We start from the raw sequence: 14,234 nt of genomic DNA, 5'->3' as shown, positions 1-14,234 counted from the left end.
GTAACTGCAGCTCTCCACCCCCTTTTCTGAACTCTGACAAGTTTTATAATTCTGCACTTGAACAGAGAAGACTGCAGACAGACCGGTGTAACTTATGTAGGAGGATTGGTATCATTTCTGTGTATCACCTGAGGATAGTCACTTCAGAAGGGCATGCTCCCTCCATGGAAAAGGAGGTCTTCAGGGAATGGGTAACACTGGTGCAGGTAAACACTGACTGCAATAAACCTGTACAACAGGGGTCTCAATTACATCATGGGCCACATAAGCATTATGGTTGTCCTCAAAGGGCTGGTTGTATCTAAGACTAGATGTGCACATCATCCCGTCCCAGCCAATCAGTTGTACTGCAGTACTAGGAGCATGCTGGTTGGAGGAGAGAGTGAAGTGTCAGATAAATTAGAAGCAGCAGACTGAGGTTAACTGTCCAATCACAGGGTGAAGATGGGAAGGAGACCTGTCAGTAAACTGGAAATCTTAGTTTTTTTTTTCTAGAAAATGTTTCTGCAAAATGATCAGTAAATATAGTACTTGTCTTGTGCAAATGTCCTGTCACCCTCCCCCAGTCTGGGGTGGTAGTGATAAACAAATTAGCAGATTTAGATACACATAGTCATAAGTGGTTTGTCTTTTCCGTGTAAACTGTAAAAAAAAAAAAAAAGCAATAACACTAATGCACGCATCAAAAAAATGGTTCTGACCACAAATGTCTATTCTTTGATCAAACAGGAAGGTAGGTGGTTGGTTTTCTTCCAGCGCCCATGAGGAGACACCAAGGAGGAATACCCTGGGGGTGGCCCTGGATATCTCTATACAACCAGGTGGCGTTGTGGAGGCTGGATAACCCCTTGAGGGGAGATCTCTGGTGTGTGAGGCAACAGGAAGGGGGCACATGTGGTGACACCGGGCACTGTGCATGCTTCTGAGATATTTTGTCCTGCCGCAACATCACCAACGTCCCTGCCTGCAGATGAGGATCTACCATACTAACATATGAAAAGTGGAGCAGTGCACTAATTGATGGACTATATCAGTGTTTCTCATCTCCGGTCCTCAGGACCCATTAATAGGCGTGATTTTAAGTATTACCTTGGAGAGATGCAGACTAGAGTACTGCAATCACTGAGCAGCAAATTATATCACCTGTGATGTATTTCAGTTTTCTTGCAAACCTGGCCTGTTAGTGTGCCCTGAGGATCGGAGTTGATAAACCCCAGACTATACATAGGATTGATAGCACTGGCCACTTTATAAAGGCATTGGTCACTTTATAAAAGGCATTGGTCACTTTATATCTTCTTCGCACAATTGATTTCACTATGGAGTTTGGGTTCCTAATAATGTTGATCATTTTCACTGGGCACTTAACGTAATTTATTTCATTAAAGCGGTAGTATACTCCGCTTTTTAACTTTTACCTACAAGTAAGCCTATAAATAAAGCTTACCTGCACGGTTTAGGAGATATTCACCCTGCATGCAGCTGCTGACACCAGCGGCACATGCGCTCTGAAGATCCGGCGGACCTTCAGAGCTCCTTGCCGGAAAGTGAACTCTCGCACGCATGCGCGGGACAGACTATGGCAGCTCCGGTCACTCACAGCGCCGGAGCTGCCGAACCCAGAAGAGACGCCGAGGGAACATGACAGCTCCCTCAGCGGTGTCCGGGTGACCGTATCGGGGCTTCGTTCTAAGGCAAGTATTTCATAAGTATGCATACTAGCTCATTATGCCTTTGTCCTGCAGGGTTTGTTGTTTTTTTGGTGAGGATACAACTGCTTGTAATTTTAGCAATATTGATTTTTCACTGGGCCCTTGATTTTTTGCACTTCATTATTTATACAATATATGGAGTTTTTGGTATGTGCATAGGTATATCTTCATCTAATTGGATATTGTGTATTCTAAACTTAGTTTAACACTCCGAGGTAGCACAGAGCAGCGCTAATACCTACTCTCCTTTGCATTGTCACATCACATCTAAAAATTGTAATTGTAAGATGCAATATAATAAATATTTGCTTTTGGGTTTAATACTGCTTTAATTTATTTAGCCATTTGCCTGGTGTTTAGATTATCTGTCCGCTAAAAAGTGAATAGAAAAAAAAAAAACTGCTTCCGGCGTAAAGTGCACTTAGTTTTCTGAGCACACACCTACAGCACCCTCCAAACCTTTGCCATTACTTCAGACCTCAACCAGTTTTTGCTTTAACTTCAGTAGCTACGGAGGCTGCTTTAGAGCTGTAACACTAAGGACGCTTCCTAAACGTCTGGGATGAAAAACAGAAAGTTGAAGTACTCCGACGTTCTGAGTCCAGCACTGAGATCCTAGCTCCACCATCCTACAGGAGACATCATGAGAGGGTCTCACCTTACACTCGAGGAGTGATGATCCTGCAACAGGAGAAACATAACTCCACCTGGTTGGGTAAGTGAGGTAGACAAGTACAGTTTTGGGTGGGGGACTGATCTTTTAAAATTACATAATTGGCCACAACCATGTCCAAACATAAATAAATAAAAAATAAAAAAAAAGCAGTTCCACGCGACATACCTTGACATTAGGGTGACAGAAGACTCTACAACACTGCTAGCTGCACTATAGCACGGTAATGGGCTGTTTTTGAGGGGAAGAAAAACATGCAAATATTAGGTCACTTTAGATATTAGGGCATTTTATGAACTGTTAAAAGTGATACTAAACACACTGTTTAAGTTACAGTTTTCCCAATTATTCTGCATGTGGAGGATTTGCACTGTAATTGTCATAAAATAAATGCAAGTACCTTCTTCCTAATTTATATATAGCTGTCACATAACCCAGATCTTTCCCAGCCTGTCTGCAGGGAAACATAAGCAGGAGGAGCATCTAGTCCTCTGCTGCTGGTTACATGTTCAAAATATTAAACCGCTACCAGACCGTCCGCCACTGTTTTACTGCGGCAGGCAGCCCCTCCTGCGCGAACCGTCGTAGCTCTACGTCGGTTGCGCGCCTACAGCTAGAAGGGGAGCTTGCGCTGCCGGCGGCGCGCTCCCGCCCCCACTCATCAGCAGGGACTCCGATGCACGGGGCAGGCAGCTCCGATTGCCGCCTAACACCCGCGATCGCTCCCCACTGAGAGAGAAGGACGGTTGGCTGTTGTAAACACAGCTGACCGCTGTTCTCTCTGGAATGATCACAGAGTGCCTGTGATCTTTATTTCAAAAGCCCAACCCCCCACAGTTAGAATCACTCCCCTAGGCTCACATTTAACCCCTTGATCACCCAGTGTTAACCCCTTCCCTGCCAGTGTCGTCATTACAGTAACAGTGCATATTTTTAGCACTGATTACTGTAGTAATGTCACTGTTCTTTCCAATTAGATATAACTATGTAGTGCAGAGGGCCTGCCTGATTGCATACAAATTGAAAGTGTTTAGGCTTGACTTTTCTATATGGTTTTGGTAAATCTAAAGGAAAGTTGTATAATGTATGGCCAGCCTTGCACATGTGCCCACTGCTTTTTTTCTCTGGGACTCAGATGGTCCTTTGACCAGCCTCTTGGCCAAGCAGCTATTGTTCTCTAAACATGACAACCCTCTGAAGAAAACAATGGCTAGCATTTTATTAATGGCTCATAAAACATTGGCGCGATGTGGCATAAACCCAGTCCCTGAGTAAAGCTAGGAAAGGCACAGTCAATTTGAATATTCGTGGGCAGAGACCATGATAGCCTGTCACTGGGTCATAAAGAAATATTCCTTTAATACTGGTGCTTTTTTCTGCTCTCTCTGCCATGGCTTTCCAGATATTTATTTTTTGCCAGTAATGTTTGTGCTGCTGTGCCTATTACAACTACATGAGATGCTCACCCAAAGAATGACAGCCACAGAATTCCTCTTAAGCAAATCAACCCATAATACCCGAGTAATAAACAGTTTCACAGACTTACTTCATCAAAATCTTCTCCAAAAGAATCTCTCTGGCAGCACCGAGTAACATCACTGCAGCAGTCCTTGGGTGTTCATTTTCCGCTTTGTTCAAGAAATCAGTCACCAGCTTGTATACTGGCAAGTAACTGTGTGGTAAGGTTTAGAAAAATTAGGCCCATCTTTTTAAATTAGTCATAATACAAACATTATTATAAAACAAATATGGCTGTTTGAAAATCAAGTTGCCATATACTAAGGCCAGCCATAGATGGTTCGAATCTAGACCAGCTCAGCAGGAACCGCCCGAGATTCGAACAATGTATGGGGAGGCTGAAGGACTGATCAACTTGGGTACAACCAGCCTGCCGGATTCACTTGTAATTAATGCTAGCAGCTGCTATAGCCACTAGCAATAATCACTGGGTTCTCTCAGTGGGGACGGCTTCCCCCGCCAGGAGAATACAATTTCTCGGTAGGAGGGATTATTTTGTCAACACTGTCTGTATTGATGAAATACTGCAAATTTCTTTCCTGCAACCCATGATTGCAGGAAAGAAATTTGCATTGTCTATGGACGGCCTAGGTGTATTACCCCAATGACAGCACAAAGCGGAGCCAGTGTCATATTTCCAAACTGATTTGATTAATCAGGAAAATACATAGACACGTCAACAGTGTACAAGTGTTATCAAGTCTAATCGAGTTTACTAAACTCTGGAAACGTATGTTCTGCCATATCAATCCACTGTATATTATAATTTCTCCCTGCTGGCGTTCTTGTACATAAGCGCAGGAGCGCACAATGCAGATGACTGATTAGTACAAAAACGTCATCTTCCAAAAACAGTACATGCATCAGGGACCTCTGATTTTTTTTTAATTGAAGGATATGGATGAGAGGCGATGGATGCTGAATTTTTGGGGCATTAGTAGAACATTGAAGTAGAAGACTACATAGCTGGTTATTTGTAGGAGATTGTAGGGCCTCCAGTTTGGCAACTTCTATTTACACTTGTACGACTCCAAAGTAGCACGACTTTGGAACAACTTGGAGGTGATTTCTTGTCCCCCTGCACAGTTAGACCCACTGTTGCAAGTAAAACATTTAGGTACGACTTTCATGCAATTTTTGAGGGTTAACATTGAAGTCTATGGCCCTCAAGTTGCATGAAAGTCAGACCAAAGTAGAACATGAACTACTTTGAAGTCGCTAGGACTATTTGTCGCACATATATGAATGGTTATTATTGGAAAACATAAGGTACAACTTGTCATGCGACTTTAATGTCCAAAGTCATATGACCAGTCACATAAGTGTGAATGGGCCTCTGGGGTGGGAACTCTTGGGTGTGAAACCTATTTATAAGTGAAGGAACACAAAACCAAAAAACACACACTCAATTTACACAAGCTGAAAAAGGCAATAATGTGAGTAGCATCAAGGGTCCCCTTTATGAGCGGGGATAGTACTGCAGCCGATACACATTTTTTTAAATGGTTGGTAGACCCAAGATTGGGCATTTGACATAGGGGAAAGGAGAAATGTGCATAAAGAAGATCAATAAAATAAGATGCACTATGGATAAATGCATTTGGTATATTGAAGAACACTTTGATGCAGTTGGCATAGCAGATCTGCCCACAACTGGGCGTCTGATGTTAATGAAATACAGGACTAAAAAAAAAAAAAAAAAAAGATATACCTTTAGGGTCCATTCACACTAGCGCGACTTCTCAGGCGACTTGGTCGCCTGACAAGTCGCGGTCAGTCGCTCGCCATTAAATAGTACAGGACCCGTTCTAATAGGAGCGACACAAGTCGCTCCGACTTAGAAAAAGGGTCCTGTACTACTTTGGGGCGACCTGGAGGCAACTTGCATTGACTTCAATTATATGAAGTCCGTGCAAGTCGCGCCGAGGTCGCGGTGCACGCTGTACACCGCGACTTCACAGGTCGCCCCACCAAGTCGTGTCGCCCCAGTCTGAATGGGGTCTCAAAGTAAGTGGACTGCAAATGTAACATTTTCCCCCTAAGGTCCCCTAGCATGTTTTTGTATGCTATTTTCTTATATACTCAACTTTTCCAAATTCTTCAGGCTAGTACCATACAACTGCAAGGGCTAGGTGGTCCTTACTCATGCTGAGAGCTGCTTTCTAAAGCCATGCATTGTGAATGAAGGCTGCTATGATGAAGCACCCTAATTGGCTTGCTCTGGGGGCACTTGTGCAAACATGCTCCTGAGGCGGGCTGCGTGTGCCCATAAACACACACAGCAAGGCTCAGCCCCGCCCCTTTCTCACAGAAGTCGATCTAAAGCAGAAGGAGCCAATGGCTCGTGCTGCCGCCAGAGCCTCCTGTGAATATAGAAAGTCAAAAGATGGACTATAAACAAACAAAAAGTAGATTTTATTTTTTTACCTGTGCACACGCATTGGTTTGTGGGCCATGATGCACGAGTTACACTTGGGCTTCTTGGCATGGTGGCATGCACATAAACACTTACTGTCCAGCATCATGAGCGTACCCTCCCTGTACTTTTGCTGCACTGGTGAGAGCTCCAATTGGAAGTTTTCCAGCTGGTTCCCTACAGCAAACAGACAGACATTGTGGTTACTACTAGGATGAAGATTAGAGAAATATAACACTGAACTTCCAGCAAACAATACAGATGAAATGCCATCTGTTCACAATGGCCTGGATAAACTGCTGACTTGCTGATTTAGGGAGGTACCGGAGTTGAATGCTGAGGACTAGGAGGATGTATGGGATTATCCCATGTTGGTCTCTACACGAGATCGTTTGATCCAATTCAAGATTCTTCATTATTTTTCACTACTGAAAGGCTACACAGGATTTGCCCTGAACATTCCTCTAGATGCTGGCACTGCCCAGAGGATCCGGCCACTATTATACATGTTTTTTTTTTCAGGATTGTCCTGTCATACGGTACTTTTGGGAGGAGGTATCGCAGTGGATATCCTCCACAGCTACCATTTCAGTGCCCTTAAAATTACTGATGTATGCATCTAGAGGCTGCCCCCCAAAAATTTTCTAAGGTATGGGACATTTGGTTAGAATCGTCTACTACGTTACCTCAACAATACTATTAGGATAGATCCACAACCACTTTAGAAAGGGAATACTATAGTCCTGTTAGAAGCTCTTTCCATTTTATCCTTTGATGATTCATTGAGTGCCCTGGTTGGTTTTTGTGTGTTTCTTTGTTTTGTACTATATTGTAGTATTTATGCCCGATAGGCTTTGTTTTATATGACTAATAAATAAAAAAAATAGAATTTGGGTAAAAAAACAAAAAAGGTATTGGAAGACATAAGCACCTCCTTCCCTAAGCTCAGCATCGATCTCTGTGAGATCCAGCTTGAACATGGTGAGGATCCCAGCTAAAGCATGGTCTCGACGCTCCTTCCAGTATATGCTCTTGTTGTGGGCATTACAATGGCAGTCGGAGGGACATATCCATGAGGAACACTAAAAGAAAACACAGGCAAACGGACATTAAAAAAAAAAAAAAGCGGTTACATATAAGCAGCAAAGGTGCAAGATATTGATTTGAACAAGGTACTAATCTGTCACTGGTTTGGCATGGTTTCTTTTAGAAAAGTTGTTTTTTACCTCTGAAGCAGGCTTGTCACACAGGTAGCAATAACATTCTCCACAGAAGCTGGCATTCTGCTCCAACGGGACATCAGTCTCCTGCTCCACACGCCTAAAGAGCACAGACAGCCATGTCATAACTACAGCCCACTATACACTCCTGGCACAACATTTACACTATGTGTGCCTTACGTGAAGGGATGCAATGTGCAGTCGTATCTGGCGTGTGGCATCACATTAGGTTTTTTACTATAGGTTATAGCAAGTTCATCATCCAGCACTTCCAACTTCCTCTTCTCTGGTGTAATGAACCTTTCTGAAATATTTCAAACAATATATATATATATATAAAAAAGAAAAAAAAAAAAAAACGAACCAGTCATAACTGGGCTTGCAAGAATCTGAAGTCTTCTAACAGCACAGGAATTACTTACATTTGCCTCTTTTTTGTGTAACTTTTTTTTTGAGCCTAACTCTTGTGCTTCAGTGTCAGAGGTTACCTGATGCTGCTGTCTCAATAGAAGGGACTGCTATGAGTCCGCTGATGGGCAGCATCCACATCACCAGGACATTATGTGGGCACTGAAAACAAGAAGAGACCAAAAGACTCGGGACCAGACCAGGCCTGTTGTGTGACCTTGATTTCCGGTAAGAAAATTGGGCTCTCATTTATTTTCCTTTAAACGCTAATAATTCCATAAAAAAGTGGGTGGAGTGGGAAACAGCAAGAAATTATTTTTTTTGTGGCCAGAAATAAACGTTAAAATTACCCAAAGCCAGTCACATTTTGCTTACTGTTCAACACACCTGAAAGTCATATGAGGGGAACATGGCTTGGCTATGGTGGCGTGAGGATACACAAACTGTGAGCTCTGCTGTGCCAGGCTGCTATTCAAGCTCTTAACTAACCAATACTAATCATCAACTCAACTACCGATTCCATGCCTAATGGAAACACATCAAGACGGAAAAGGGGGGGGGGAAATCGGCTTTGGCCATCTTTCTCACCAATCAAAATGCCACATGCTTTAGCAGACCTCATTTCTGCTCCCAACATGGCTGCCAACACAAGTATAGGCTCTTCCAAGTTAGAAGCAGGACTCTCCTCTATTACATCAGTTCTTTGAGCTTTCCGAATACACCCCACAGACACATTCTGCAGCTGGCAGTGGACTCCCCAGCGGCTCTAGGGATGTTAGTTTCCCCGACCAGATAAGGCTCTTCACACTACCACACCGTCAGCACAGATCTCCCATATTCTGCAATCTCTGCTATTAAGAGAGGAATTGGCTCTTTTCACAGCTCAGATAGATCAGCTTTTATGGTAGTCTCAATCAAACAAACATACGTCCAGAGCTGCAAAACACATGCCACCCATGTGTCCACACGACTCTAACTTTTCTTCCCCGAAACAGAAAGTGACCACACTCAAGAAATTACAAATGGATAGCGCCAAAAAGCAGGTTCAGATGCAAGTGTATCTAGACTACCTAGAAAACCGTAGAAGTTATGGGGGATCTCGGAGGCTACAGCCAGAACTGATCTGGTTACAACAGTTACAGCAATTATAAACACATACCTGGATTAACCACCTACTTCAGAACTGGAGCTGAATAGGGGGCATCAGGTAGGTCCCTTCACCAGAGCCAATGTAGCAGGTCCCAGTGATGTCCTTTACACCAGTGGTCCTCAACCCTGGCCTACAGGGCCCACTAACAGGCCAGATTTGCAAGATAACAAATACATCCCAGGTGATCTCATTTGCTGCTCAGTGATTGCAGTATTCTAGTCTGCATCTCCCAAGGTAATACTTAAAATCTGGCCTGTTAGTGGGCCCTGAGGACCACTGCTTTACACAGTCCATTATTGTATGATTAAGGAGGAGATCATTCACCATTTGTGGTCAAAGGGAAAGCGCACGTTTGACTTGGTTGAAGTCTCCCTCTCTAAATCTCTCCCACTGGATCCTGCAGATGAGAAGACTACTATGACCCCTACTGGAGCTGCTGGTACAATCTGGGGCTTCTTACATATAGGATTATCCACTTCACCTGCTTATCTGCACTCTGACACAACTGAAGGCTCCTTTCCAATTTCTAGAGGTACCGCAATCTTTGTTGCAGAACTCCCTCCACAACCCTCACATTCAGCACAGATCCTCACCACATAACGCCTGGACAGCGAGCTTTAGTGCCTCTGTTCCTTGGATTTTGTCAGAGCATCCTGCATGCCTTTGGTCTGCCTCTGAATCTCTCATTTGATAACCCGCACTCAGTGTCACTAGATATCAGGTGCTTCTGTTTGACTGCACCAGGATCCGGGAGCCAATATGATTCTTTCTGCAGCAGTTATAGCAATCATACCCATTTGGGTGAAATTCGTTTTTAAATGTTTTAACTTTGAACACTGCCTCTGCCATTTTATCTATAGGACATTTACTGACCCACTTCACGCAAGGACTGACACCTTGGACCTTCTTCCTGTACGCCAATAGGACACTATTCTCACCATGCAGCCATCTCTCAGGTTTCAACAGGCAGGGCTTCCTTAATCAGGATCAAAACTCTCCCACTCTCATGAAAGGAACCTTTCTTATGCGCTTTGTGTGGGTATATGGATACCAATCTGTCTACACCCTGAGACATTGTGATCTCTGTGATGTCCATTGATGCCTCTATCCCTTTCCAATTCACCCGACTATTCTAGGTTGGTCCCAGATTCAGATATTCCCCTTACCTACTTTTAGACTTTTAACCCCCTCTTACCCAAATTATTATTATTTTTTCTATTGGAGACAGATAGAGCCTTCTTTTGCTGGTATTTAATCACCCCTAAGTGTACTGTAACGGCTGCCTGTGTACACGTGATCAATGAATATAGCCTAGTGTAGCTTCACCTACAGAAGTCCCTGTTCCTAAAAGCCAAGCAGACCTAAGCTACTGCTGGCCCCAAAGCACAATGCTATGTTCACTGGTCAAGAAGTACAGGAGGCTGAACAATGGGGTAAACAATAGAGCACCTGTGGTTGAGCAACAGTGAAGTTGTCTGCAAAGGATGAGGGAAACTGGTGTCTCGCAGAATTTAGCCAGTGGGATGTGCAAATAGGACAGTACCGGTGCCAGGCAGAGACATGGTCAGCACACAGGCAAAGAATTGGTCCAGGCAGAAAGCAGGAACATAGTCCATAAACAGGCCAGGGTTAGCAAGGAGGTATAATAAATAATAGGGAAAGGTTTCTCATACAGCCTGCACACTGAATCAGGATAAGTGTATTTAGGTACTTATTAGGGGGGTGTCTCTTCTTGATACTTTACATAGGAGCCAGGTCTTTCTGTGGACTCACAATAGAAGACATAGGAGGTGTACACGGGCAATTGGAACAGGTATATAGATACTTTTGTGCATCAATACATACATCCTCTGGTGGCTAGGTAGCACATTCATTTGGTCATTATAATCTATACCTCCCATGAACAGATGGTAGTTGTGTATGCAATCAGGTTTTTGACAGGACCAAGCCCTCCGTAGATTTCCACCGAGAGGTCTGGGTGGATGGAAGAAAGGAAATATACTGCTGGGCATAAAGATTGCATCAGTACACAACTTGTATGAATAAATCATGGGTAAAAAACACATTTTAAATTAATGGGTGTTAAAGTTTTTGGTTTCTATCAGGGCCTGGCTGCACTGTAAATGGAGGGATGATAGGTGCTACTGAATTAGAGGGAAGCAATCCTGGATTTGAATGTCCCACCTCTGGTACATTTAGTATGGGCCCTAATCCATTGTGGCACCCCGCTACTTGTGCTTGGCCTTTTATCTGGGTGTATTGCACTGCTGGTGCTCGCCACTTCACCAGGATGTACTGCACTGCTGGTGGTCGCTTGCCGTTTTTTCAGATCGCCTCATTCTTTTTGTTGGGACCATTTCCTCCTCTGCTCTATACAGGTTCCTATTCAGAATCTGAAAGGGAGTTCCCTGCTACTCATCTGTCATGCTCAAAATTTGGAAGGCCCCCCCTCATTTGTGTACATTTCTTTGGACATGGCGTTTAGGATTTTGCTGGCTCCGGTGACAGTACTGGTTTGATGGTGATTAAGTAATGGTGCACTGGGGACACCAGGCCAGATGCTGATGTTGCACTGGTGTGGCTGCAATCAGGGCTCTGTAGAGCTTCACTCTGTGTTTTGTTAACAGTAAAAAAGGACAGTAAAGCACTGAAAAATTTAGATCTGGAACAGGCCACGCTCCTTCCTCTCACATGTGCTGTGTGAGGAGGAGGAAAACCAAAGGCTGCAACACACAGCCTGTGTTTACCTTTGACTGCTGTGATTAGTCACAGCGATCACATGGTACAGTGTCAATTTAAATCGGCATGCACAAGCAGATAAGAGTGGGAGGGACATACTGTCCTCCCAGAGTGCCACTGGTCCCATCTGACATGTTTTAAAGCAGTTAAACATGTGATCTCTGGTGTGGTTGCAGGGGACAGTTTAGAGTAAAGCCCCGTACACACGTACCGAATGCTGGCCGAACGATCGGCCGTCTTTTGTCCGGTGCTGTCCTGTCGGTTGAAAAGTGCTAAAGACTGCACACGAATTTTGTCGGCCAACAACAGCCGACTGCAGAAGTGATGTCATGTGATGGTTAACTTTCCGTGTGTTTTTTCTTCTCTGAGCATGCCCAGTCTTGCTCATCTGCTGTTTGTCAGCCGAATTCTGTACTGACTGGCGAACAATCGGCCGTTCTGGTGTTGGACAACAAAAATTTTAATGCCTGCACACCAGATTCTGTTCGGCCGAAAAGTCGCAGTCGGTTGTCGGAAGCATCATACTAACAAGCCTACAATCGGCCGATCGGACGTTGGCCGAATATTTACGGCCGACAATCGCTACGTGTGTACGGGCCTTAAGTGCATTGAAGTACAGGTACCTTGAGAAGCATGCAAAGTGTTATAGGATCATTTTTTTTCCTGTCTCATACTCCTCTCTCTAACTGCTTTTGTAGTGGCTACCCTTTTCCAGCCAGCTGTAGTACATGCTTTTAGAACACTGTAAATGTATTCCTACTGCTTTCATACATGTCTGAGACACTCATTTTTACCTCCCTCTCCTCTAGCTGTGTCTATCACACCTTTTGGCAGGATGATGCGAGATTCCCCATATCTCTTACTTTTCCATTCCCCCACACACACATCACTTTCTGCTCTGCTGACAGGGTTAGCCTTGAAACAGAACTTTACCCATAACCGTTTGATAACAATTGATGGTCTTTACCTCCCTCCCCCCCCAAAAAAAAAAAAAAAACCCTACATTCTGAAAAGCATATAAAGGGATATAAAATGAATAAATGAATGTTATTACTTACCAGCAGTTTCTTCAATTAGCAGGACAGAGTTGCCAAGTGCTGACACTTCACTCTCATCATCACTAATTACAATGATGCTCTCTTCTGGAAGGGTTGCTTCTAAAGATGTTCCCTCCCCACAACTTCCTTCACCCGTCCTCATTCTGATGGTTCCTAACAGCAAAAAACAAAGCAAGTGCTAATAAATACAAACCTGACTGCTAGAGGCACACAGATTGGTAATACAATGTACACGTCAATAGGTGTCACACAAAAGTTAGCTCTGCACTTCTGATACCCAACCAGACCTCTGTTGGTTTCTGTCAAACTCGTGTACTGTCCAGGTTTTATGAGAAACACATGAATTGAAAATTGGTGAAAACTTGAAAATTATAGAGAGCTTCCAAATACAGTCCAGCACATTTTTGCAACTCAACACCCAAAAACGTCAGCCATGTTGCATTTTTTTTGGCATCGTATCGCAATGCATACTAAAGAAGTTGGAGTACAAAAGCCAGAGTGTCAGCAAGCGCAACAACCGCCTCCCCCCAACATAGGTGTCAGCAAGCGCAACAACCGCGCCCCCCCAACATAGGTGTCAGCAAATGCAACAATCACGCCCCCCCCCCCAACATAGGTGTCAGCAAATGCAACAACCGCGCCCCCCCCAACATAGGTGTCAGCAAATGCAACAACCGCACCCCCCCCCCCCATAGGTGTCAGCAAATGCAACAACCGCGCGCCCCCCCCAACATAGGTGTCAGGAAATGCAACAACCGCACCCCCCCAACATAGGTGTCAGCAAAACGCAACAACTGCCCCCCAACATAGGGGTCAGCAAATGCAACAACCGCCTCCCCCCAACATAGGTGTCAGCAAATGCAACAACCGCCTCCCCCCAACATAGGTGTCAGCAAATGCAACAACCGCACCCCCCAACATAGGTGTCAGCAAATGCAACAACCGCACCCCCCAACATAGGTGTCAGCAAATGCAACAACCGCACCCCCCAACATAGGTGTCAGCAAATGCAACAACCGCACCCCCCAACATAGGTGTCAGCAAATGCAACAACCGCACCCCCCAACATAGGTGTCAGCAAATGCAACAACCGCACCCCCCAACATAGGTGTCAGCAAATGCAACAACCGCACCCCCCAACATAGGTGTCAGCAAATGCAACAACCACGCCCCCCCAACATAGGTGTCTGCAAACGCAACAACTGCCCCTCCCCAACATAGGTGTCAGCGGGGACAACAGCCGTGCCCCCGCCAGCATAGGTGTCAGCGGGCGCAACAAGTGCACCCCCCCAACATATGTGTCAGCGGGTGCTACAACCGCCCCCCCCCCCTCCAACATA

At 44.6% G+C, this 14,234-nt stretch overlaps 1 protein-coding gene across 1 annotated transcript in view; it reads right to left on the bottom strand.

Moving 5' to 3' along the window:
- The window catches only part of LOC309558588 (uncharacterized protein), a gene marked incomplete at its 3' end in the record, with an annotated part of 57,126 nt that extends 44,084 nt beyond the window's left edge, over positions 1-13,042 (bottom strand). Inside the window, exons 1-7 of the mRNA XM_082261666.1 lie at positions 12,895-13,042; positions 7,720-7,843; positions 7,546-7,639; positions 7,251-7,401; positions 6,331-6,496; positions 3,932-4,057; positions 2,554-2,616 (exon numbers count right to left, since the gene is read on the bottom strand). Of these exons, the coding sequence (XP_082117792.1) occupies positions 2,554-2,616; positions 3,932-4,057; positions 6,331-6,496; positions 7,251-7,401; positions 7,546-7,639; positions 7,720-7,843; positions 12,895-13,036 (866 nt within the window). The 5' untranslated portion in view covers positions 13,037-13,042. The remainder of the gene's footprint in view (positions 1-2,553; positions 2,617-3,931; positions 4,058-6,330; positions 6,497-7,250; positions 7,402-7,545; positions 7,640-7,719; positions 7,844-12,894) is intronic.
- Between the last annotated feature and the right edge of the window lie 1,192 nt (positions 13,043-14,234).

The sequence above is a fragment of the Pelophylax lessonae genome (assembly GCF_965119305.1).
Source record: "Pelophylax lessonae genome assembly, chromosome: 6".
Taxonomy (NCBI): domain Eukaryota; kingdom Metazoa; phylum Chordata; class Amphibia; order Anura; family Ranidae; genus Pelophylax; species Pelophylax lessonae.
Note: the sequence above shows the minus strand (reverse complement) of the source record. Positions and strands in the feature narration are given on the sequence as shown.